The following is a 26,910-nucleotide window of genomic DNA, read 5'->3' on the forward strand; positions in this document are numbered from 1 at the left end:
AAATACTAGAATTAAGTTATTTTATTCTCTAATATTCACATAAAACACTAATGATACACAGAGTGGTTCATAATAAATAATGATTTTCTTGTCCTGATCCAGGAAAATCAATCAAATAAATCTTACTGCTATTAAGACTTGTAAAATCAGGCTTCCACCTGTGCCTAAAATCAACATGTCCCTGATTGAAACAATATTTAATGTGGTCACCCAATGCACAGAAACAGTTAATAAAAAGTACCACGTGGATATTCTTTTACTTTGCAAATTAGCAGAAGAGCTGCAAACACAAATATGCTTGTTGTATGAACTGCAGTTTGCCTGGGAAGTGACTGTTTTCTAAATTATTTTCTCAATTTTCATGAAAACTACTGGTCATATTTATGCACTTTTGTGTCAACTGTGTTTGACGTGAACTTCCACACATAAAGAAGGCTGGTTGTAACACTGTGCTTCAAAATTTCAAATGTCAAAGTTGGTCCTGAAACCAATGTAAGTCTCAGTTTCACAGACTCCATGCAACAAAGTCATTCTTTGTATCCACATTCTTCATACTGATTTGCACACTGGTGGAGGCCCTGGACAGTCATTATCACTCACTTCCTAATTGTTTTGGTTTTTTTTTTGGAGAAAGCATTCCATGGATGTTAGCATATGTATCTGCTTTAAGGGTGACTACTAATTCATAAGAACACCAAATACCGTATCAGTATAAAAACAAAAACCAGAGATTGAGTAACAGTAATAAAGATTTATTTTTGCATATAAAGCTGTAGGCAAGAAGACAGAGCCTAAATTTTTCATCTTTCCATAAAAATATCACAGTGTCTCTGCATGAATCTACCAAAGACTTTTTAAAATTTCAATAATTAACAAGCTTGATCTTTGAAGTAAAGTAAGGCTGCTGAAACATGCAAACCTCTTTTTACTTATCAAGATTTTAATTTTATCTACTGCTTCTCTAAAGGAAGAAACAAATGAAAATACCTTCTTTTCTTGGTTTCCACCCTACAATTCTGTTAATGACATACCTTTCACATTCCTATTAGCACAACCAGGGCTGTAAAACTTGTTTCTATTGTAATCACAAGGAAGAGCCAGAGCAGAGAAAGACAAAGTCCTTCAATCTGACTTCAACTCTACCACAGAGTGCACACATTTAGTTATGGTTAACACAGAGATGATAGAAAATACCTAGGGAAAAATTATTCAGTGGTTTTCAGACCAAACTCTGTGATTACTGTTGTTTTGAGAGAATAAAGAGCTAATTAAAGAGTCCAAACCAAAGTAACAGAAGGCTCTCTTAAAACTAATTAAGGTAACTGAATATTGCAAAAGCTGATGTCTGCCGTACAGTCCAGCTTCTTTAACGGTTTCTTGAATATCAAAATTAAATTCGTAATAACATAATAAAAAGAAAACACTTTAAAAATAAAAGTGATGGGCAAAACCACATGCTTTTTACATGGAAACAATGTAACCAATGGAATGTGAACCAATGTGAACTATCTGGGACTCCTCACACTAGTATTTTTAATGGGTAGCAATGACATTATGAGTCAACTTTCAATGTTTTTTAATCTTTTTCTTCAATAACAAGTTAAATATACATGAATATTGCTTATCAGTGTTGTTAATAGAAGTAACTGACAAGTCATAAGCAAACATAGTTGTATTAAATATTTAGCACAAATAAGGACTCATTCATTATATAAATGTATGCAAAGATCTATACGCCATTATATATATATTATATATATATAAATATATAAAATAAAATAAAATTATATTGAATACCAATAATTTGTAGTAGATGCATTCTATTAATAGTGGGAAAACTACCTACACTCTAGGGTCAGAAAGGTATGGTCTTTCTGTATCTACCTCAACTGTGCAAGAACACCAAATATCCATTTGCACCAAAAAGGAGGAATGAAGGGTTCAACAGTTCAACACAACTATGTTACTTGGGAGACACAAAAAATCAGACCAGATACAGCCTATCCATAAGGAGCCCGCAACAGTTTTCTTCAAGAATATGCACTCTGGAAAGATCTGAAATTCTAAAGAAATCTTGAAGCATGCTTGCACAAGGTTACACACATAAATATTCTAGGCAAACCTTCCTTTTACGAATCCCCTCCAAAACCTGTTCCATCACTTTATGCCACAGCAAGCAACAGGACAGGTTTTTTCCTTCTGGTGTTTCTACCACTAGCTGAGTGTGCTGAGTATAGAAACAAGAACAATTCTCCTACGAATAAATACAGTAAACTTGAATCTCATCAGATGCATGCGTTCAATATTCCAGATATTTTACATACAATACCAAAACAATGATTAAAAATGTCTCTTCTCAATTTCACTAGAGCTTACCTGGATTCTTCCAATGGATGTTGAACAGTAAGTAGTCGAGGGTGTCGAAGCCTGGTTAGTTGTTGAACACCTCGTTTTAAAGAATCAATAATTTGGTCTTTCTCAAATTTTTGATACTTGTCTATTAGCTTCTTATCAAAGACAAAAACAGCCACTTCCTAGAAATAAGCAACAAAAGTTACTCAGTATATATAACAGAGCCAAACCCCAAGCCTATGCACAATTACATACACACAAAATTTTTGACGCAACAGTACAAGCCCACCAACACAATATACAAAGAAACAAACTTACTGTCCCTGTTTTGTCACAGTCAAGGGACAGGTTACTGTATACAACCTCGGAAGTATTTATTTTAGGAGTTAAGGTCCTAATGCTCCTTATCTTGCAAATAAGAATACATAAACTATACCCACTACCTACACAATGACAAAGCAGAAGACCCACAGGACAGATATCAGCTTGCTTTTAAGTAGATGAAAGCATTTACATCAACTATGAACAGTTAAAAATATTCTGAGTAGGTATCCAGTCATTTGGCATTAAATATATCAAGTAGTGCTTTATTAAACCAGATTCTGCCTCAGTGTTCTGTACAATTCATATTAACTAAACTTTCATGAAAAATAATTTATAGTAACAGTAATTATTAATCTGATCAGACCATTCACATGATAGAACATTAAGAATGTTTTAATGTTTAAAGATGTGTGAAAAGAAGTCACAAAAATGTTAAAACCAGAGAAAACCTCTCCAACCTCTGCAAATGGAATAGAAGAAAATTAAGAAATTTGTATGAAACTTTGAAATTACATAGGTCAATGTGGATTGAAAAATTATCTTACATCACCATCTTGGATATCATTAAAGAGAAATATATCAACTGATGAAAACAAGAATTAAAAACTGCATCGGGAAACACAGACTTTTATAGGCTGCTACAATAGCATTATGAATAATAATAAAGGTTAGAAACAAGTAGAAAAAAAATGAAAATACAGTTTTCAGTCCCAAGAGGAACTCTGTGCTCTTCTACTGCACATTTTATAACCATTATTCTAATTAAAATCTCACAGGAGAAGTTCCATTATTAATTAAAAACCCTGCCACAAACTTCTAGAAATAGGCTATATAAAATGAGAAATTCAACGCAATACACGAAAAAATTGGGTTTTAGCTGGCTTCATTAAGCCATTAGCAGGTGAACATCTATAACTCAGCTAAGTACACTTTTCCTGCTTCTATCCATACTGGCTTCTTGCTCCAGCTCTTAAGTGTGATGGATCAAATATTAACATTGACACAAGGCAGATGGGAAACAATGATGGAGAATGGAAGATATACATTGAGCAGTACATGACCAATAACAAAATTTCAAACTAAGCCCTTCTGAAAGCACTTCCATTTGATGCCAAGCCAAAAGAATTGGAAAGTGAATATTTAAATCGCATGGTACAGGACATCAGTTATGGTTTGACTATTCTATGACGGCTCTAAGTTCTATTGGCGCTCACTGCAATCTTGCATGGTTTGTTTGAACTCATCATTCCCTGCAACTGGCAGAACAGAGGAGAACACAATTTGCACTCCAGATCTCCTGACTAGTTGACTCAAGGCCCTTAGGTCACTCTTGGCTGTCATAGCCTTCTTTTTGAGATTTCGTTGGTACCCACCTGGAAAACCCTTAATGGATAATTACCAGTGGGCTGTACCAGACTGGGAAGTTTCTTCCTCTTATGTGCTCCCAGCCTGCTGGGGATAGGGAAGTGAGCGAATAGCTCTGCAGGTGCTTGGTTGATGGCCAAGGTTAACTTGCCACATCCTCTGAGACTATTTGCATTCCTGAAATCTTTATGAAACATGCACCAGCTTGAAACACATGTTGATAGTTTAAAATCCATGTCCTTATTTACCCACATAAACACCTTATAAACTAAAGAAAATGCAAGAATCCTGCTCCTATCTGAGCCAATGCAACTCCTAAAAAGAGGAAGGAAGGGGGAAAGAGAAATAATTTTTTCCAACCAGAAAAAGGCAACCAGGAAATCAAGGCATGCCACGCTTTTTCTCCTGAACCCAAGAGGAAGGCAAGCATTCAAAAAGACACTGGGTTTGTGTGTCAAAAAAGATGCAAACAAAACCAGAAATTATTTCTGAAGTAAAGACTCTAGAAGCTGTGGAAATGTAAGGATAATGGAACAACAATACCTCTTCCTATTCATCTCACTGGATACTGAGAAAGCATGTTAACAAAACCTGTAAAACATTCAAGCACTATAGTGATGAATACTACAGAAACTCAAATACTGAAAGTTTAAATAGCGTGGAGTAGTGATGACAGAGACTAAGCACAGAACAAGGAAGAAAAAGAAAACCTCCAAAAAATATTTAATAAATACAGTTCGCTATCCATCCTGTGGACTGAATTATATACTGCTCCCAAGGAACAAACTCAAACATGATCACGAGAAGAACTAAATTGTGAACATAAATGCTAAGGAAATTTAAAGGTAGCAGTCCAAGTGCTTGATTTCAGAACTTTCTGTTTCTTTTCCCTTTCATTTTTTCTCCTCTATTTTACCCATATGCACTCACGTATTTTTTAAATGAAAAATCAAATGTAACCCAATATGCAAACACATGATAGTTTACCAAAGCCAACTGAGATAAGCAAAACAGTCTGAACTAAAATACTGGAAAGCATTCCAGTATTACTCTGGTCTTTTGCCAGAAAAAGATTTTTCTCCCCCTTTTGGGGGCTTTATTTTTTCTAAGCTTGCCAATGTTTTTATAACCCTACTTTAACACTAGTTTCTTTCAGTCTTAAGGTATGTAATACAACTATTTCAGTTTTACAATTTATCAGTCTTTAAAGTTTGAATGACAGGAAGCTTTAAGTTCAAAGTTACTATATGTACAGGCAAAATAACAGAAAGTTGATTTACCTACCTACCATAATACATTTAGTACTACCACAAGGAAAGCTAAACATGACCACAGTAGTGCAAATCTGCTGGTTTTACAACTGGGCTGCCAACAAGAACTTGGTGATCTTACTTATCTATTTATGATTACACTTTCTAAGGAGAAGAAAGGTGCCATATTATTATCTTTCAAACAAACAGCAGCAAATAAGCTATGAAATAGCACCAGATAAACATATGCACACAGGTAAGTAATTTTCTCACATTCTGTTAGGTTCAGTCACCTACAGAGTAAGTAAAAAAGACAAGGTACAATTAAAAAAAACCCAAATATTCAGATATCCTGGAAAACCAGCAAGGCAGGAACCAGGTAAAACTCTGAAAAAAAAAATCATAGATACCCACTGACACCAGAGAAAGAATATTTGTAACTGTCTGCTGACTTAAAATAGGAACCAAATTAATCCTGAAAACAAAGAATTCTGATGGGATCCTCTGTAATGTTAAAACCTCCAAATTTAGCTGTTTTATCTAGAGACATGACTTCAACTACTACTTGTGTTGTAAAGTGACAGCAACATGGGCAATTAAGCCCTTATATCCTCCTTGTCTGATTACAATGCACACTTATTGCAAAAGCAGCTAAATGCTTGTAGCCCCATTAGATATACACACTTACAATACAAGTATGGGCATCACTTCACAAAGTGATGGTCAATGACAGCCAGCCACTTCCATATTGCCCAGGGAATATTAAAAAGGTATGTGAAAGAAATAAAAAAAATAATTTTAAAGAAATATTGCAATACAACACACCATAAACTGTTTGCATTGCTGCAGTTTTGTTGTGCAATGGCAAACAGAATGTTGACACGATGTTACCTAACTGGTAATTTTAATAATGAATGGTAACATCATGTCAAATCACCAACCATCTAAAATTCCCTTCAGTACAACTGCTGCTCTATTTTTAATGACTAATGATGGCACACAAATGTACAGATGTTGGTCAGGATTTACAGAGATGCCGCGGGATTGGATGTTGCAACTCCTGAACTAAAGTTCCATAAAACAACAACTGGCATAACAGCCATTCAAAGCTTGAAAAACATGATCAACGGGAATCTAGTTACATATACTCTGTCAACTATACAGTGAAAGAAACTTGCTACAACTCTCCAGACCTTAAAGCTACACCTGCTACAGGTCAAATGGCACATAGATTGTATAAAACCAATTGAAACTACCATACTTCCAATGTTCTCTCTTCTTTGTATAGTTGAGTAAGGCAAAAAAAAAAAGCCCCAACCAACTGGTATGTTGGGTAAACTCCATAAATACTAGATGTATAGAGCTCCGCAATTGCTTAACAGATGTTAGAAGATATGGCAAAAGTACCCGATTAAACGTTATTCAGACACTGTAACAATTAGATCACACATTCTTCACAGATTATTTATTCTGCATATTGTATTTCTTCTCTATTTGCTACAGTTTATTATCCCATCATCTAATGGATTGTACATACATTTTCCTTTGTGTGCACTTCTTTTTGGTACATCTGCAGCAAGCTGATTCATTGTCTAAGTGACTCCATATCACTTCTGTATCAAGTTTAACTGAAGGTCACAACTTACTAACACTTCCATTTACATGTTCAAAATTCTATTTCTTCTCCAAATTTGAAAAAAGACTTCTCACATTTCTCCAGTACATCAAAATCATTTCCTATAATAACAATTCTTAAACTCTGTTTTCAGCAAACTTTCAGCAAACTTTCTTCCAAAGTCATAATCCCATATTCACTTACACACGTGACTTCAAGTGAGTCAAAAGTTTGTGTATTAGTGCTCTAAACCCTAATACTTTAAGGAAACTAAAAGGGAACAATACTGAATCGAAAGCAGCACAGGGAAGGCATAAATAACTTCCTCCACAACCTCCTCCTCTGTCCCATGCCTTTCTGTTACACTGTCTCATGACTTAGTATTTCTAATGGTTCCAATTTCTGTATGGCAGCTGAGCAAAAAACTAATGTCTTTTGCTGACAACAAATGATGACATACTTCACAATTCTTTTAAACTTAAAAAGACAGTATTGTTGCCAAAAAAATATTGCAAGGTACAACCAACTGGGAACCAACCTATGTTAAAACAAACCCCGTCCTTCTTGTTAGATCCTTTCAAACTCAGATGAATTCTTGATCTTGGTTTCAAACTGTATGCTGTGAAAGCAGAACCATTTCCTTCTCCAGCAGTGAAGGCTTAAAGCAAATATTACCTATGTAGCTGACAACACGGTGTTTGAATAGAGTTCCTTGTTTCATTTTACTGCCCTTAACATTAGTCCGCTCAGTGGGGTTTTAACTGCCACTTACCAACTGCTATCTGTCAGTCTCATATCTAATGCTTATAAACTTATGTCTTTACTTGATAACTCACCTGTTTTGTTGATTTTTTAGTTCCATTAAATATCTTCCAAGCAAGACCATTACCTCCACTGGCAATATGTCTGCCAACATCGAATTCCCTGGTGACAGGGTTTCCCATGACTGCACTGGTGACATCAGCCGTCACCTTTGTAACGGTACTCTTCAATTTATTCAGCATGGACTCCATGGTTGCAACTGTGCACCAATGTATTGTCCTACAGAGACAAGAGAAATAAAAAGGTTTCACAGTCTTCTCCATTTCTGTTAACAAAAGGTACGTATGGAAAGCTAAAACGTCCTCATCACTGTCTATAACTACCTGAAGGGAAGTTATAGCCAGGTGGGGGCTGGTCTCTTCTCCCAGGCACTCAGCAATAGGACAAGGGGGCACGGGCTTAAGCTCTGCCAGGGGAAATTTAAGTTGGATATCAGAAAAAAAATTCTTTACAGAGAGAGTAATCAGGCATTGGAATGGGTTGCCCAGAGAGGTGGTGGATTCACCATCCCTGGAGATTTTTAAACACAGATTGGACGTGGCGCTGAGTGCCATGATCTAGTAAATGGACTAGAGTTGGACCAAGGGTTGGACTCGATGATCTTGGAGGTCTTTTCCAACCCAATCGATTCTATGATTCTATGATTCTAACCACGGATTCAACAGGACATACTAAAATCAAATGAACTTCCAGGGCTTTGCAGTTATGCATATTCACACTGCCATACACATATCTGTGTGTGCATGTCTATGGGATGTCATTGCTTCTACTACTCAGAAACTTCTGAATCCCTTGATTGTCCTTCATTAGATCTAACAAAGCAATTAAGGACTGAGAAATTCAACCATTTCTTGAAAATGAGTAATTGAATAAAGCAGAAAATCTATAAACTGTCCCCCTGACAGGAAAGGTTCATACCTTGTGCATCAGTGTCAGTAAACAAGGAGAAACAAATATGAAGGAAATCAGGCTCCTTTAATTCCAGCACTCATGGAACTACACATTTTCTGAAGGCAAGGATTACTTAAGATGCCAGATCAGCAAATTAATAATGTGTATTATACAGATGACAAGTGAAAAAACAAGGTGTTCTTTGCTATACTGTGTTTTTAAAAATACAGGCTCAAAATTCAGTATTTTACACATTTGATTACTGACATTACTATTTGTATGTTCTAACTATGAATGAACTTAAGTATGCAGGGGAAAGAAATAAGAAACCATCTTTTTCTACCTTACCTTAATTGTACAAGGAAGTTTTTTTACATCACCTTTCAAATTTAAGAGCTGAAAGACTGTGACAGCTTCCAATGTAGTTCACCTTATCTGGCAGTGTATACTCCCAGTTTCCTAAATTGTCTTTAAACAAAAATCTGACTTGCCATTCTGCCAGATAAAAGTTATGAAGCCTATGTAACATTTATACAATTGTCTCTCCGATAATGTATAAATAAGAAAGAACAAACAAACCATGAAAAAAAGAGATAGACATTCATCTTCCTTATCGGTGTGAGCAAAGAAGATGAGAGAATAGAAGAAGAAATTATTTCCAGGAGTCAGTACTAATGCAGTATACTCAAAAGCAACATTTAAGGCGATTTCTTCTGTCTGTCTTGCAAATAACGTTTAAAGAGTACTATTTCTTAAATCTAAAGGTAAAATAAACCTAAAATAGCGTATCAGCAAATATATTGAAATCTGCAGAAATACTTTCTTCAGTTATGGCCTTATTTTTCATAGAATTATAGAATCGATTGGGTTGGAAAAGACCTCCAAGATCATCGAGTCCAACCCTTCGTCCAACTCTAGTCCATTTACTAGATCATGGCACTCAGTGCCACAGCCAATCTGCGTTTAAAAATCTCCAGGGATGGTGAATCCACCACCTCTCTGGGAAGCCCATTCCAATGCCTGACCTTACTGGAATACATACACTGACCTTACTGGAATACAATTTCTGTAAAACTGCTAGGCAAACCTTAGCACAGTGCTGGAAGCAGCACAGCTGTGCTGCTCTGTCTTAACTACTATTAAGTTATATTTCATCTTCAGTGTTCTTCTACAGGGAAATGTAGAAACACAGTCATGCTGTAGCTCTATAGATACTTCACCAATTTCCATGTCATCTGAAGTGGCAAAACTTTATGCTAGTAAATGAAGAACTAGACTAGGAGTTTTAAGAAAATATACTATAAAAAAGAGAAAGGAATCCAGTTGCAGTGATTTCAATCCTGCAAAAAGTCAAATTTAAATCAGAAATAGTAGTAATGACTTCAATAGGACAACTCAGGAGTAGAACCAGATACGACTGCAAGCATATTAAGGGAGGAGTTTATCTTAATTGTGGGAATGTGACTTTTAGATAGGAGAACCTGGGTCTGAAATGAACAAACTAAATTTCAGAATAACTACATAATTGTTTGGTGTCTAGTACATGCTTTGTTGAGATTACACCTGGAAATAAATTATGGAAGCAGAGAATTCCTTTATTAAGTAATTTTATTACAGTATGTGACATTTTATTATTACAAGAAATTAATTTTACTTCATGAATCATGCTATGGAAAACCACATGCAACTCCTAACTGTGCAGCCCTAGAACAAACAGCTACTAGACATGGGCTAATATCCCTGTATAAAGGAACTTTTCATTAGCCTGAAACAAGGTAGAAACAAAGATCATAAAGTATTCTAAAAAGGAGCTATAGGCATTTCCAGCTCTCAGAGATTTTATTCTGTTGCACTTCTATGAACTCTATAAGCTAAAGGACTATAAAATCAATCCTAATGAGTTTAAGATAATCACAAATCTAATTTATTTGGGTTTAGATCTTGTGCATTTTCCATTGTTTCATTCACTTCCATCCATCAAACCTCCTCTGGTACCTATGCAACACCATCTTGCATAGATGTCCTTGTGTTAGGACTCTCAAAACTATAAAAGGCTTTGCAAAATTCACTGTGGAGATATTATGAAGAAAATACATGTGCGTGCACGTTCAAATTTCTTTGTGTAAATCTGAAAGGGAGCTTCTCTACACAGGTGGTGGAAAAATGGTGTAACATTCATTAAATCAGAAGTGCCCTCTGCTGTGAGTGACAGACTAACTGCACGGAGTAGCCTGGAAAAGCCACTAGGTGAGAATGTTAACAGCATTCCAGCATCTGAAGCATTAGAATTTAAAATTCAAACCTGGTGGGCCCTGTCCAACCTGTTCCTCTCCAGCTTGACAGTATACAAACTATTGTTTAATTTAGCTACTGAGCAAGGAGTACCAAGAAACTTCCCCAAATACTGTGTTTTAAAGTTTACATACATCAAACTAAATTTGTAGAAATCCTTGTGTCAACAATTGACTGTAAGCTAAAATAGTATATCTTGCTTCATAAAAATGATTTTTATTATTAACTTCAGTAAAAACTCACTATATGCCATCAGGAGCAATGTCACTCGAAAATCCATGGCCCCCAAAAATATCTGGTTTGGGTAGTATCTATAGTACCACAAATCAGGACAATTTAACCACATCAGAAATATGCAACTTTAGTTTTCAACTGGAGGAAAACCAATTTGTTCAGTTGTTTAGAAATTGGTCTACTATTTTTACAAAAATTAATAACTCAAGTGGCAATAGTCAGTCACCCACCATGAAATTTTCATTTCAAATTCAAAGGTAATATATGAGACAAGTACAAAATCTGAACTGTAGGTGTTTGGACAAGCAACATAAAACATGCAACAAATGATTAAAAACCCTGATTTGCATATGGCCAGACTTCGTCAAAGATTTGGGCAGGGCTCTCCCCACATGGGTGTGCCCTTCCAGCCTCCACAGTGGATTTTTTAGGTGAGGTACAGCGTGCACAGAACTGGCCCCACCGTTTCAGTCCTAAGGTCCATTAGCCACGGCCGAGCGAGCTTGGACAGTGACAGTGAAGTCCTCGGGACTGTCACAGCACCCGGTACTAACTGGGGCTGACCTGGAAGAATTTAACTGCCAGGGGATGGAACCTTGATTTATTCGTTTGAATTTCATGGGTAATATTAATACTACTGATACTGAGTCCATGAAACCTAGAGCTAACTCTAAAAAAATGTGGATGATCAATGTGCCCTTTTCATGAATGCCCCTCACTATCAATAATGGTTTTTATACTGATGTACATCAGCAATAATATATCAGCACAATGAGGACAATCACTTAGCAAGGTAGTCAGCAACAACCAACACGACACTAAGAAATGAGGTTATACATTCAAAACATTGAAATAAATGTTGTAGAAAAAAAAATAACAAAGATTCTCCACCAGTCATTAACTCTCACTGATGTGAAACAACTGCATGATGTAAATCCATTAATTTATACTTGAAATAATTCACAGCTCCATCTGATGTGTGGATACAGGTGCACACTGTACAGCAGTGCAGCACACACTCTACCACCACTGTGACTTCAAGCCGGGATTTGATTTCCCTTTGGGAAACAGGGCAGCAGGCAGCTGCACGGGTACTTCGTGCCACACAGGCCCGCCTGATGCATCTGCCCCAAACCAGGATAAATACACAGAAGAAATAAGTGATGGCAAAACGGAGTCACACCAAACAACAGAAGAAACCCCCAGAATTCTTCGGGCACAACCAACCTTTTGCATTTGCTACAAAAACAATGGGAGAGTCAAACGCAATGAACGACTATGCACGGCGTCACTGCAAAGCACCTTCACAACTTTTATTCTCTATTTCCGTACTGAGCTGAATCCCTAACAAAACACACGGAACGAGATCCATGAACTGCGATCTGTCTGTCACTTGCTGACAGGCGAAACCCAGCCAATGCGCTGCACCAAACCCCAGGGCAGCCTCCCGCGGGCCAGCGCTCGCGGACCAAGTATTTACTGTTCCTTGCAGCGCGCCCGGATTCGATCCGCTCCGCCAGCGGCGCGGGGACTGCGCTCCTTCCCGCGGGGCCGGTGCCGCGCCCCGGGGCAGCGGGAGCAGCGCCCGGGCCGGCCGTGGCCACAGGCGGCAGGTGCCCCGCGAACCGCGGGCTCGGGCAGCCCGGCGCTCCCCGCCAGGCCCTGCCCGCACAGCCATCGCACCTGCAGGGCGGCCCTTCCCCTCAGCTCCTCGGCGCTGGGCACCCGGGCCCCGAGACCGCCGTCCCCGGCCCCTGGAGCTGGCCGGCCCTGCCCGCCCCGCGCAGCGCCACCAGGTCAGGGGCAGCCGCTCCTGCCCCGGGCCGCGGCCTCTCACCTGAGCCCGCGGGAAGCTGCCGGCACACCGCCCGGCTGCCCGTCACCCTGTGGGCCCGGCGGGCCGCCTGTCACCCCGGCTCCGTCTCTCGCTCCGGCTCCGTCCCACTGCAGCTACTCCATAGCGACGGTGGCAGCTACGGCGGGGGCAGCCGGAGCGCGGCTCACTTCCGACCCGCAGGGGCGGTGCTGGGCGCGGCCGGGGGCGGCGGGCGGGAAATGATGCGCTCCGGCGGCTTCCGCCAGCGGCCCTGGCCGCGGCCATGGCGGGATATTTGACTCCGCGCTTCAGGAGGGTCCGCAGCCGCAGCGAGTTGGAGCCGCGGCGGGGGAGCGGGCGGCGGCGAGGTAGGCGAGGAGCGCCATCCCCGCCTCTCCGCGGCCGTGCCTTTTTCTCCGCAGTGTCTGAGGGGCTGGCGGCGGCTCCGACTCCGACCCCGCCGGGGAGCGGGGCGGGCTCCGAGGGGCTGGCGCCTGCCCGCCGTCTGCATGGGCGGCCCCGGCTGCCGGTGCCGCGGGAGGGGCCGATGGTGGGCAGCGGGCAGGACGGGGCCGGCAGCTGTACAGGGGACAGAGGAGCTCTCTCCGGCCCTGCCCCCAGAGCCCGAGATACGGCAGTGCCGCTGGGCGCGGAGCTGTGTCTGGTGGGTCCGACCGGGAGGCAGGCGGGATTGATGCACTGCAGGCACTGGTTTGTCGTCTGCGGAGCTCGCAGAGATGTGTGAGGATAAACTGGGGTCTGGGGAGCAGCTCCCCCAGGTGCGGCTGAGAAATGCTAGGGCTGCTCAGCCGGGCGCGGAGAAGGCGCTGGGGGTTCTGCAAGTACTTGAAGGGAGAGTGCAAAGAGGATGGACCCAGACTCTTTTCAGTGGTGCCCAGAGAGGTTGTGATACCTTATGTGGCTACCTCCACCTTTGGAGATATTCAAAACGTGTCTGGACATGGTCCTGGGAGACTAGCTCTAGGTGTCCCTGCTTTAGCAGATGAACCCCAGAGGTCCCTGCAAGCCTCTGCCGTTCTGTGATTCTCTACTGATTAAATGTGTGTGTACACAACACATATATATATAGGGGGGGGGGGGGGGGGGGGGAAGGAGTGTCATAACCAAAAAATCAAAAAGCCAAACAACTTCCTCACCTGTTTTTAGTGTCTTTTTGTTCTCTTGGCTCTAATGGGTGTGAGCCAGCTTACAAGATAGACTGATTCATGAAGTATTGTTTTTCCTCTGTCTTTGTAAAATTCAGCTAATTTCTGAATGTTTTGTTAATATATATAACTAAATCCACAGTGTAAAATATGGAGGTTTAAACGTTAAAGGTTTATAAACCTGTAAAACTTCCATATAAATATTTTGCAGATTGCGATGGTCCTTTTCAAGCAACTCAGTTGTGGAATGGTATTATACATGCCCTTCACAGTCAAGTGGAAATCAAAAGACGCAGACAACATCTGAAAACATATAAAAATTGTTTCACTGGCTCAAATGCTGTTGATGTGGTACTGAGCCATCTTATGCAAAGCACGTACCTAAGCTGTAATGATATTTCTCGGCTGAAGGGAGTCCGTGTATGCCAAGCGTTGATGGATGACAAGGTGTTTGAGCCAGTTGGGGCAAAGCTTTACTTATTCAAGAATGGGAAAGAAACAGAGTTTGAAGACACAGACACCAGTCTCTATAGATTTGTCAATAGTAGTCTTGATGCTCCTCTTCGGAGAAAGAATGAAGACAATGAAAGCACGTCTCCTGAGCAAATCTGCAAACAGAAAGTAAAAAGATCTTCCAAGTGAGTTACTCTGAACTATTCTAATTTTTCCTTTTTCTTTTCCTCTAATAAGTTAAGGTGGGTTACCTGTAGATGAAGTTATGTCTGTCTAACCCATGTGTTGGAGACTTTTGAAAACTATGCATCCGTTTTGAGAAGTGTCATGCCTAAAACTCAGAAGCTACCTGGTATTTCTTGGTAATGTTAAAGTGTTTTGATCTGCTCTTTGGTATTTAGAACAGAGTCTAGCACAGTAGCATAAGCATAGGAATAATTTGGTTTTGCAATCAGTTGTGCTGAAATCTGAAAATTAGCATGAGTGAGGTAGATACTGAAGGCCGGTTAGAGACATGGACCTAATAAACAGTATTTGGAATCAATATCCGTGCTCTTGCCACAAAGCAGATGTGGATGATGAGAATTCTAGCAGCAGGATAGACCCCAGATACAGTGAACTCCTAAAGTTCTGATCTAAAAGAGTAATTTAGAAAGACATGTGTCCTAATCATATTTGTTATAAAACTTAACTTTTTATTTCCTTCCTGGGCAGAACACAGTGTGACGCACTTTCAAACCCCTTAGCATTAGAAGCAGCTGATAAGAAGAGAGTAGAGGAGCTTCTTCAATCAGTCTGTGTTCAAGCATCTTTACCTCCAAAGATCATGGTTAATGAACCAACTCATCTGCTTTCAAAAAGAGGTGAGGATTGCATTTTTAGTTTTTAAAACTTGATTGTTCCTCATTGCATTTGTGGAGTGAGTATCCCATTTCTGTTAAACAATGGTTCTCAGAGTCCTAAATTTAACATTTACTAATGACAAAAAATCTAAATGAGTGCTAAATGGGTACATCCTTGCAGTAAGTAAATTGAAGGAAACCCAACAGGATTATATTTTTGCAGAATGGTGCTATTTATACAAATACTACTTCAGAAGGAAGTAGGGTGTAAGATTAAGAACTTCCTTATTATATGATTCCCTTGCTATTCACTCTTTTCTTTCTTCTACTAATTAGAATAGATTATTATGAATTCTAATATGTTGGAGATTTTTTTAGCATTTCTATTTTGATCTCTTCTTCCCCAACACAATCTTCACATTATGCTGTTAGCTTGTTTTCTTTGAACACTTAAAACATTCTTGAGTGACTAAAAACAAAGGTTACTGGCTTACATAAGATCTTGTTTCTGAGGGGTTTTTTTGTTTGTTTACGGTATCAGTAATAGAAGATGTTTGGAAACAGCAAACCCTGCTGCGACTGCTGCAGTTAATTGATATTCCCCTTCTAGAAGATATCTTGATGTCTTCAGTGAAGACAAAACCAGACTGTTTTGGCAAAGAAGAAGACCTGATTATCTCAAATACTTTCCTGGACAGAGAGGTTATGTGTAGCTTAAACTTGCCTGAGTAAGTTATATACATCTATAAAATACATTTTATTGTAAAAGCTTTATTTTATTCTTGGTCATAGATTTGTGTTAAGTGAACAAAATGACATCGTTAGACTTGTATATTTGTAGATGGGGTAGCATTAATGTCCTTTACTTTGACTCCTCAGAGCAGGTAAATGAACTCACAAGAAGTATATGTTTAGAGTTGGCACTCAAGTAAGTATGCATCAAAACTTAAGTGTTGAAAATGGTCCTAGTTTCTGGACCAGATTCTTTGCTCTTAGGTCTCTGTAACAGATATTGCAACTTGAAACATTTTATACTGAGGCCTTTTCTTTGTTTGTCAGAGTTCCTGGTGATGGTGCTGTGAAGATACAAAGTCAATAAGGCATCTATTGTTAGCAAGGGAAAAGGAGAAGCTAAGCTGTAGTACGGAAGAATGCTTAGATATAAAGAGAATGTAAAAGTGACTGCATGTAGTCAGTGCTCTTTTCCTTAAGTCTTCTCTTAATTTTGTAGTGTTCCTGTTGATTGCACTTGGTCTGATCCCTATCTTAGCATTTACTCTTAATGAATATGTCAGGGCATGTCTCCTCATGTGAATGTCTTATTAATGATTATTTCTGTCAAATCAATTAAGTTTATATCTGTGCAAGAAAGAGTTTCTTTAGGTTTCATGTGTTCTTGCTTTAGGCAGAGAAGAATATTCTTACCTATGTTTAGTGTTTTATGTTAGCTCATAATCTCCTCATTCCAAACTAGGTTTATTGATGAATAATAACTTAACTCCATGGGTTTTTCTTCCTAGAATGCCTTAATGAACACTAACTTCTGAACTTTATACTTCTTGGGTTTATGTCTCTGAAACTAACTCAGATGTGTTTCCTACTCTGTATTATTTTGTGTTGTGTCTCTCGCATTTGCGTCTTTGTTAATATATCAGATGAGTGTTAAGAAACTTAAACATTTCCTTAATTTATTCTACAATTACTTAAGTGGCGAACTGGAGTAGCATCTTTGTAGACTGTATATTATTTAGGTCTGGCTTACAGCATGCCTGAGAAAATTCCAGGTATGAAGAATAGTCACCAGTATTAGAAGTACTTATACTGATTATGGGATCATAACTAAAGGGAGGCCAAGATCCTATTTCTACTTTACTGTATTATCCCATTTATGTATGCAAGTGTTATGCAATTTTTGTTAGCTGCAGCAGTTCTAATAAAAGTTCATATTCATCTGGCTGTCCAGCAACAATTTTACAATATTTATTTCTGCTCTCCATGGTACAAACAAGATTCTGTGGGTCTTAAGTAATATTTGCATCTTGTCATTGGTTCAGTTCAAATTATTCAGCGTCTTGTCAGATAAAAGTAATTGTCCCTCTGCCCCTCACAGTTCTATAATTTTGTATTTCTTCTGTACAAAATGGTTGAGAATTTTTTTTCTGACCTTCCAGCCTCTTTCAACAATGAGTTGTCTACCTGAATTTAAGGTTCTTCTCCTTAGTTAAGTCTTACAGACAGCAAATAGTTGTGAAAACTCATGCCTTTATAGTAGGTCACATAATAAACTGCTTCCGCAGCCTTCTGGGATTTAAATGATTTTTATTTATTTGATATTCTGAGATAGTTCATATTTATTTATTTAATTATGTTTGTTTTCAAACTAATTGTCTTGTTTCTCTTCTGTAAAGATCCAGTCCCTTGGTTTTTCACCCTGGTTAGCCCTGGTGGGTTCTCATAGTGTGTATTGGATTAATGGTGGGGTGGTGTTTGGTTTTAAATAGTAGCTGAATTCCTGGGGTCAGTGACAGTCTGGCATGATTGCAGCTTGTTTAGATCTGGGTGTGCCTTAGGTGTATTGCCTGTAGCATAGGAAAACATGCAAGTTGCTTATTTTGAGGAGGTTCTTGAAGTACTGTAGTGAAATAAGTTACATAAACTGCTTCATAAACAAGTTCAATGTTGTGGTTTAAATATGTGACTGCACCTGCATGATTATTTCTATCTAGTTTTATTTAAAGTATTAATATATGAATAGGCAGAGCACTTTAAAGTAAGCACTAAAACTGACTTTTCTTTCTACAGGCTTGACAGATGGCTCTATGCTGCAATTGAATGCTTGGAGTATTTTCCAGATCAATTCATAGTGATGGTCAGTCAGCAGTTACCTCAAAGCACTGACAAACCCAGCAGTCTGAATACATACAAGAAGATTCTTTTTGACATTATAATCAAGTATTATAGTCAAAAGAAGGACTCCCTTCTTGCTGCTCAGGATCTCCATATTCATTCAGGAATTACAGAACTTATAGGTAAGAGCAACCTGAAACAAGAAATAGAAGTGAAAGCTCTGTAGAGGATGTAACTTGCTAAGCGTCAATTGACTGCATCGTTTGCAATGCTATTGCAGATGCACTTTATAGGTTGGAAGGAAATGGTCAAGACAACTATTAAGAACCTCTGCTCAAGACAAGAACAATTTCAAAGTTAGATCAAGTTTCTTAGGGCCTGGTCCAGCTGAATTTTGAAATTCTGAAAGGATAGAAATTCCCCGACCTCTGTGGGTAACTGTTTCAATATGTAACTACTCTCATGGTGAAAATTTCTTACCCTAAGTCAGAATTTCCTTTATTGTTACTTGTAAATAATAACTTTGTACAACTTGAGTAAGACTATCTCAGAAGCACTTTCTAATATTTTGTTTTTGATGAACTGATAGCCATAATTTTTATCAATAAGAAATTATTCCTTTTTTGATTATATCAGTTTGTGTTCTTGTGTTCTCAGCTGTGTTCTGGTTCATACATCACTGTTAAGTGTGATTAACTATTTTACAACCATTTTCCCCTTTCAGTTCTATGGTATAGATTATGGTTGTCAGGGCATAGCAACTTGGATTGTAATAATGCTTTTTGATCGAATCCAGTGTGGTTAACTTTACTTTAATAAAAATGCAAGGAAGGGTTCAAACTGCCTATGAACTTCCACATATTTAGAACACTTTCAAAATTAAGCTTTTATTGATTAAATGCTGCATAGAGTCTTGTCATAAGGTTTTAGGAGTCACTGAGATAACCCGTTTTCCTTGTTGGGAAAACCCCCCAAAAGTGGGATGAGTATTATTGGGATTCAGATATGTACTTGTGACTCTGAAAATGAACAGCTGTGTTGAATATGCTGTTTTATTCCACTGCAGAAAAAGGAAAAACGGATCAAGCTCTAGAGGCATTACAACTTTATTTAAAATCATTAGCACCAAATATCAGAGAAGAACTACACCGGCTTCTGACATTTCTATCCATTGCATCAGAATCTGAGGGCTACAGACTACAAAAACAAGTAAGCATCTGTTATGTTTAATGTGGAAAACAGCACTTTTCCATAGTAAAGATAACATTTTTGTCCCGAGTTAGAAGTATTCTGTTTACTGCCTTTCAGTGTGATCTGTTTTAAAACAAATACCAAGATGTTCTTCCCACTCATAGTATCCTGTTATACTTAGTCTTTGCTAGCACATTGCAAGTCGGTCTAAATCTGGGTACTTCTTTTTCTAGTTTGAGAACAGATTGGTGATCATCAAGACTTGCCCAAAGTTCATCTTGCAAAATAGAACACTGTCAAAACCACAGGCAGAACTGCTGACTCAGTTTCTGATGGACAATCTCTCTGAGCTCTTCAAGGTATCGTTTTCCTTGCATTGTTGTCATATTAAATATTAAATGCCATGAACTGCCTGTTTTGAAGTAGGACAGGTCTGAGGAGCAGTGTTTAATGTTTCATCTGTTGTAGTTTAATAGTACAGCCAAGCAGGGTGAGAAGATATTCCAGACCACGGAGGGCAGATTTTTGAGACCTTTGTGATCCTTTATAAATTATATTCTTCCTCTTGATTTGAAAAATTTGTATTTGAAAAATATTTAAAGTATTAAGAATCTTCTATAGAGGCCCTTTGGCACTTGTTTCTAATGGCTGCCTCCTAAATCTTAAGGCATCTTAGTGTCTCTGCTTTAGAAGTTTGCTTACATGCTCTTGTGGTAGATAAGATGGTGAACTCTTGTGCCCTGGTGTATGTGTACAGCTTGGACAATTCTAAAAGTTTCTTTGCTATTTTGAAATATTAACTTGTAAATTAAAGAAAATAAATAGAACTACAAAATGAAATGATCCTTCTATTAAAATTCATCAGCTGTGTAAATATAGACATGTTTCAAGTCTCTTCTATTTACATTCCATCATATTGTCACAGATGTGAAAAGATGGAACCTTCCCATTCTCTGTACAAATACACTTCACAGAAATGTTGATTTGGTTTCAATAAAACATTGGTTTTAATTCTTATACAACACATTCATTTTCAAATCTGACTTCAGGTTAAAGGCTTTGGGATATTTTACCTTTTTTTTTCTTTAGTTTTTCATTTAGTTTGAAAGTATCAAGTGGTTAGTGAGAGTTTTGTATGTGTTAATACACTGCCAAAAGTAAATTTTTCTTTTCTTTGTGTCAAGAATTCTGGCCCAAGGGTTAGGGCTTTGATTCCTGATTGGAGATGAAGCGAGAACTGCATAGCAGTGACAGCAGAGTGGTTGGTGGTTTTATCTTTCACAGCTGCTGTTGAGAACCTTGTTTTATGTAAGCTGAAGCCGGTTTGTTTTACACTACCGTTTTTGCTATATTAGTGGAAAACAAGATCTAGAACTTTTTGCTTCCTATTTCTTTGACCAGAAATACCAGAAATAAACATATGTGTATACATAGTGTAATTGTGTGAGAGATTTTGAATGTGTTCCTAAATAAAGGTAGGCATAGATTCTTCTGCTGTTAACTGTGGAGTTTTTAATTTGTCATCTGAAAGCTTTAGATTCTCAAAATATAGCATTTTGTAATTTTTCCTCTGTTGGGTTGTATTTCCAGACTCCTTTAACTCTTCTGGAACTAACAAGTAGGAAACTTCAGAGTTTGCTCGAAGGACAAGATCCAGATATCAATTCAGGTAGATAATGTGATACACATTTTTATGTAAACCATTTTATACAAACCGGTTTATCATCAATCCACTATCATTTTGCATAGACTATATTATTTTCCTTTGTTAGAAGTAAATCATTAAAGTGATTAGTGACTACTGCAATAAGTAATTCATTTATATGCAATCAGCAAAACTGGTCTGTGAATATTGGAGAATGAGGGTTCTATTAATTATCTAGTTTGAATATGTTACAATTTTTTGTTGGTTGGTTGGGATTTTTTTACCAAATAATTACTTCTGGAGATAACAGTGCAAATTATGCTTCCTGAAGTGACTTGCTTGTAATTTGGTTTGTGAATTCAATGTGATTTTGTATTTAGGAACAATAATCTTTTATTTCTTCCAAAAGACACCTACAAATTTTCACAGAGCTCAGTAGTTAGAGGTTCTGATAGATGTCTTGAGTACAGACTGTGTAATTTAGTGTTTTGATGAATTCTCTTTCTGGATAAGCACAAAGTTTATTAAGAGCTTGAGACTTACACATGAAATGTCAGATGCCTTCTTTTTAGGCTACACTACCCTTCTGAATGTAGGATTAGTGTTTTTCAGCTTATGTCTTTTATGAGCTAACATTCCCCCTGGCCTTGCTGCCGAAAATATTTTGCAGCACTTATTAAAGGGTTGGCTTAAATAATTGAATTTCTCTCTGATTCTTTACTTCTTTTTTTGACTTCTATATTGCCCTTGTTTATGTGCTTTAACATTTAAGAGAAACTATTAGGGAAGTGAATAACACTAAGTTATTTTGCTGTGTAATACTATATTTAATACAGCATCTGCCTGAGAAGTAGTGTTGGTATGGAATCTTTTACCATCTGTGTTGAGTTCTGGAATGTGTCCAAATTCCTCTTGATTGAGTGTTCTCAGAATCACATAATGTGTCGCCAAAGAATACAGAGATGAGCAATAGAGGAAAGAGCTGCCTGTCTGCAGTATTCTTGTAGCCTGTGTCATCTCCATAGTCACATTGAACAGACAACTCAAACACAAGCCTCATACTACATTCTTCCTACTAAGCCTTGGAGTTTCAATGTATAAATGTGTGTAGGTTCCATTCACTTGTTGAAATAGCTAGTTTGATCTGATTGTAAGCTCTCTGGCATGACATATTCCTGTTTTCCCATGTGCCTCATATTCTGGTGTGATTTTCCCTTTTCTCATAAAGGAGACAACAGGAAAACCTTTCCTGGGAGCTATTGACCATGTTTAGCTGGTGAATTTCTTAAGTGCAGATGGGAGCAGGAGGGAAGGCTGGGGGACCCTGATAAGAACAGGGCTCTGTCTATTGCAGAAGTGTAATCCTTAGGTCTTTTGGAAATACAGAACACGAAAACCACTGAGAAAATTCTGGGGTTGGTTTTAATCTAGTGAGCCACTTAAACTACCAGACTAAAGGATCCATGCTGAAGTTTTAAGAGTTAATCTCTTTGCCTGAAGTTGTTATGCTTTTCCTTTTTTCTTCATTTGACTCTGTGAAAACATAAACGGTACTGGTATTTGACAGACTCATTGTAAAAAAGGGAAGGACAAGCCCATGTGAAAACTCTGAGGGCTCAGGTTAATAACTGCTCTCTATGTGAAGCCCTAAGATGATGGTGTTTGTACAGAAGGATTACTAAGAATCTTTTCCCCTTTAGGCAACTGACACTTGTTCAACCAAATTGCTCTCTAACATGCATAAGAGGAAGAAGTGTCTATTGAGTAGCTCAATGCCAGTCTTTCCTCGGGCCAGAACTCACCTGCCCAGTGATGGGGCTTGAATCCTTGCAGGGCAGTACTGCATAGAATCACAACCATTCTATGGCTAAGTCGTGCTTTAGTTGCGAATCTTTTGGGGTTGTTCCTGGCTCTGTCCTCCCCCTGCATCACTGCCTCTTGCATCACCTCTGCTTCTGGTGCCCAAACCATGCTCAGCCCTCTACTCGCCTAGACACTCCTAAATTCTATTCCTGATTTCTGAGGTGTGGTTCAGAGAAACTTTTTCTCTGAAGTATTTATTCACTTGCATTAGGTACTGGACCTTGCTACAGATCTGATTCACAGGCAATCATTGGATCATGGCAACTGTAAGGTGCAATTCTTATTGTGTAATGTTCTTCATTATGGTTTCTGCTTGTGAGAAGTGTGTTTGTCTTGCAGGCCAGTTTGCAGTATAGAATGATCTGTGATAGTGCATTTGTAACACGGCTTTTCAATTTCATTTTTGCGATTACTGCTTAGATGTCCCTCTGTGCTCAGTGGAGGGCTCTATGTTTTACATTGTAGATGTAATCACACCTGAACTGGAACTATTAATATACCTGTGTTTCTGATCATATTTTTTAACTAGGCTTTTACATGATATGTCAAACTTAATCTGAACGTCTCGTTTCTTACAAAGGCTTCACCTTCTGTCAGCGCATTACAGCTAAAGAATATGAAGATCAAAAACAGCAAACCAGTCAGTATCTTCTAGCGTTGATTCAAGAGATGGACAATGACCCTTCTGTTCCTTTGAAGCAAAAGAAGAAATTAATCAAAGAATTCCAAAAATACCATTGTCTGTTGTAGTTATTGTAAAACTACATGTGAATTTTGTACTCCAAATGGGTAGACATCAAAACAGCCCTTTTTTTTTTTAATCTTTTTTAAAGAAACCCAGAGGGTGCACATAAAGATTCCTCATGATAAAACATGTTTTCTTCTTACATCTTTACAACTTGGGTTTCAGGAAACACAACTATTAAAATTACTATGGTGCTAAAAAGCATTAAATCTAATTATTCTTTTAAGCAAAATGTACTTAATAACTTGTAAGTTAGTAACAGTACACTGCTTGTGCTGCTTTGAGTTCAGGTTTTAGCACTTCTTTCCTTCTGACCCACAACCCCATGGCTTTCTATCTGAGCCAAGTCTACATTCAGAGCCATGCTTGGGTTGATAACCAGTAGGGAGCTTTAATATTTTCTATCTGTAATTAATAATAATCTAATCTTAAATTTTAGATTATTACTCCTATGGGTATTGTAAAAGTGTATAAAGTGTGTCAAAAATGTTAGAAGCAGGTCAGTGAGTTTTGAATCTGTCAGGCAAAATTTATTAGGCAGCAGAACTGGGTCTTTGCAGGCAGTAATTACATCCTGTTGTTAACTCCCTCCTCACTATGGCAGACTGAGCTGCTGCTAATTCAGCAATTATGCAAAAGCAAGTAAAAAGTTACATTTTGAAGAAACCTAAGAAATAATATTGTTTTAGATCTCTTGATATAATTAAGTAATTTATTTTAACATGAGGACATTTTGAGAGTGTCCAGTTATTTATCATAAATACTTTGATAATGTTTAAGAATTCATAGGGCAAAGCTAGAAAGCATATTAGGCTGTCTTGACTCATTGATGGCTAACTGTACATTGACAAGGAAATGTTGATACAAATCATACAATCATAGAATGGAAGGGACCTTGAAGATCACCTTGTTCCAACCCCCCTGCCATGGGCAGGGACACCTTTTACTAGACGAGGTTGCTCAGAGCCCCCGCCTAGCCTTAAACACTTCCAGGGATGGGGCATCCACCACTTCTCTGGGCAAGATGTTCCAGTGCCTCATCACCCTCACAGTGTGAAATAAATAAATTCTAGAGGAAAAAGACCAAGTTTCTCCCTTCAGAGGTGAATGCCCCAATTCCCAGATTACAGGGCCACATATTCTTTTCCTAGCCCTGTGCAGAGTTTCTGACCCGGTGTCATTCTCCCTGAAGAGGAAGCATGTATGAAAGCAGGTTATTGAGAATTGTAAACAGGAAAGTATTTCCCAATCAAGTGCTTCTGGTGTTGAGTAGTGGGAGAAAGCTATTTTTGTTGCCTCTTTTTTCCTCTCTGTCTTCACTCCCTTTACTGGGTCTTACTCAAAATACTAAACCTGGGAAGAGGGAGGCGTGACAACATGGTAATTTGTAGGCTAGATGGGGTGGGAATTGCTTTAGGAAAAACTGTATTTTTAAAAAACGAATTCTTGCACTTTGTGACTTGATTAACATTTTCTTGTGCTAATTTAAAGAAGATAATAAAGAATTGTATTGTAAAAAAGTGATATCATTTCATAGTGCATACATTAGGAAGAGGCAGCTCAGGGGGTATAGAACTAGGTATCAAACAGTAAGCAAATGTTCCAAGCAGGAGTTTATAGCTGCCATGGGGTTCCCTTCAGTTCATAGGACAAGTCAACATTGATCTAGTTCTGCAAAAGTAACTCTTGAGAGCCCACTTTTATTCACGTACCCTGACAGGAGAATCTACTTATCTTTAATCTTCTTTTGAAAGAAAGATGATGTTTTACATTTAAGTATGAGCCTGCTGAACATAAGTTTTTTGAACTGAAGACTACTGTTTTTCACCTTTACCCTTACAGTTAAATTCCAAAATCAGAAAAATTTTATTGGACTTAAAAAAAAAAGTCCTATATTTTCAACAATATTTGACACAGAATCATCTGGTAGGGAAACTTCGAACCTCTCACTCACTTCTGTTATGGTTTCTAAAATAGAGCTATCAAATTAATTGCCAGTGTGAATTTGTTTGAAGTAGAAAATTTTCAGAGCACAGAGTTTAGTCTAGAGGTACTTTTCAGTACACTCTTATCAAAGCAGAAGTGATGCCACCTTCAAAGTAAGGCAGCTTGCTTCTATTTATAGAGCATTCATGTTTGCTTCTACCAAGGAAAACGTTCATTAGTACTTTCATAGGAACAGCGTGTACATTTCCTTATTTTAAGTCCCAGCTAAAGTATGCTGATAATTTTGTGAAGCAGTTAGTCAAAAAACTAGAGTTAGGACAAAAGGGCCTGTATATGTGGCTATCAAAGTAACTGTGGACTAGACTTATTCATGTCCTACACAATGTAATACAAGTTGTGTCCAACTATCTGTAGGTGATGGGGTCACACTCTCACACCCTAGCTGCCTCCCATGCGGTTCACACAGCTGTTAACAGCAGGAGAATGGTACCTCTTTCATTCCTTTTAGCAGGTTAGACTAGAGAAAAGGCACCACAAGCTGGCAGTCCTAAGTAGAAGAGATCATATTCAAGACGAAAGATCATCGTCCATTCTCTTGGCTTCTCTTCTGTGTTACCTTTATGCAAGGTAGCCAGGTAAGTGTACTGTGTTAAGTATACCTACTGGTTTTATGTTAGGGCAGACAACTGAGGGAATGAGACACAACAGGGTACAGACCACTGAGTGTCACCAGACCTAACAAAGAGGCTATTTCCTTGCCGCCATGAGCTGCATCAGGCCAAGGTCGGTGTCAGCACCAGTGTCTTCATTATCCACCCTGTCCAAGAGCCCAGCTCTGTACTGACAACCAAGCAAGCCAAGTGGGGCACCCCCAGCCAGGGTGACCCTCCCAGCCTTCTATCCGGCTATTAGCCCCCGTTGCTGCTCTTTCCTCCTGTGTGCCATGCTGCACAGACTGATGGCAGAGTAACTGAGCTTCTGATGCCAGAAATAACAAGTACTGGGGTATTTGTGTTTATATACAATGCATGGAGAGGACACAGATTGGTTATCACCTAGGACACAGCTGCAAGCTTTGCTCACCTTTGTGGCAGCTTCTGATGTCATCTTTTTAGGGGAGGAAGGGAGTGGCAGGAACCTTATTTGCTCAGCCATTGTTCAAAACAAAAACCAAACAAAAAAGCCCCCACAACCTACTAACTTAAAATCCCTTTAAAAAAAGGGAGCTGTTCAAATTACTCTTTTCTCAA

The 26,910-nt window shown here is 38.6% G+C and overlaps 2 protein-coding genes across 8 annotated transcripts in view; one reads left to right on the forward strand and one right to left on the reverse strand.

Moving 5' to 3' along the window:
• The window catches only part of SCYL2 (SCY1 like pseudokinase 2), a 31,618-nt gene extending 18,447 nt beyond the window's left edge, over positions 1-13,171 (reverse strand). For all 4 annotated transcript variants that reach the window (XM_071552009.1, XM_071552008.1, XM_071552007.1 and 1 more), the window contains exons 1-3: positions 12,983-13,171; positions 7,743-7,947; positions 2,377-2,534 (exon numbers count right to left, since the gene is read on the reverse strand). In XM_071552009.1, coding sequence (XP_071408110.1) covers positions 2,377-2,534; positions 7,743-7,919 — 335 coding nt within the window. In that variant the 5' untranslated portion in view covers positions 7,920-7,947; positions 12,983-13,171. The remainder of the gene's footprint in view (positions 1-2,376; positions 2,535-7,742; positions 7,948-12,982) is intronic.
• Positions 13,172-13,232: 61 nt separating this feature from the next.
• DEPDC4 (DEP domain containing 4) lies at positions 13,233-25,223 on the forward strand. 4 transcript variants are annotated; one of them, XM_071549926.1, is made up of 9 exons: positions 13,233-13,329; positions 14,339-14,765; positions 15,295-15,443; positions 15,964-16,150; positions 18,225-18,451; positions 19,336-19,478; positions 19,694-19,819; positions 21,051-21,129; positions 23,549-25,223. In XM_071549926.1, the coding sequence occupies exons 1-9, from the start codon at positions 13,245-13,247 to the stop codon at positions 23,716-23,718; spliced, it is 1,593 nt and encodes a 530-aa protein (XP_071406027.1). In that variant the 5' UTR covers positions 13,233-13,244; the 3' UTR covers positions 23,719-25,223. The 4 variants fall into 4 exon arrangements, with proteins under 4 accessions (XP_071406027.1, XP_071406029.1, XP_071406031.1 ...); XM_071549928.1 differs by having other exon boundaries at positions 16,033-16,150; XM_071549930.1 differs by having other exon boundaries at positions 23,498-23,553.
• The last annotated feature ends 1,687 nt before the right edge of the window (positions 25,224-26,910 follow it).

Source organism: Pithys albifrons, chromosome 3, assembly GCF_047495875.1.
Source record: "Pithys albifrons albifrons isolate INPA30051 chromosome 3, PitAlb_v1, whole genome shotgun sequence".
NCBI classification, from domain to species: Eukaryota; Metazoa; Chordata; class Aves; order Passeriformes; family Thamnophilidae; genus Pithys; species Pithys albifrons.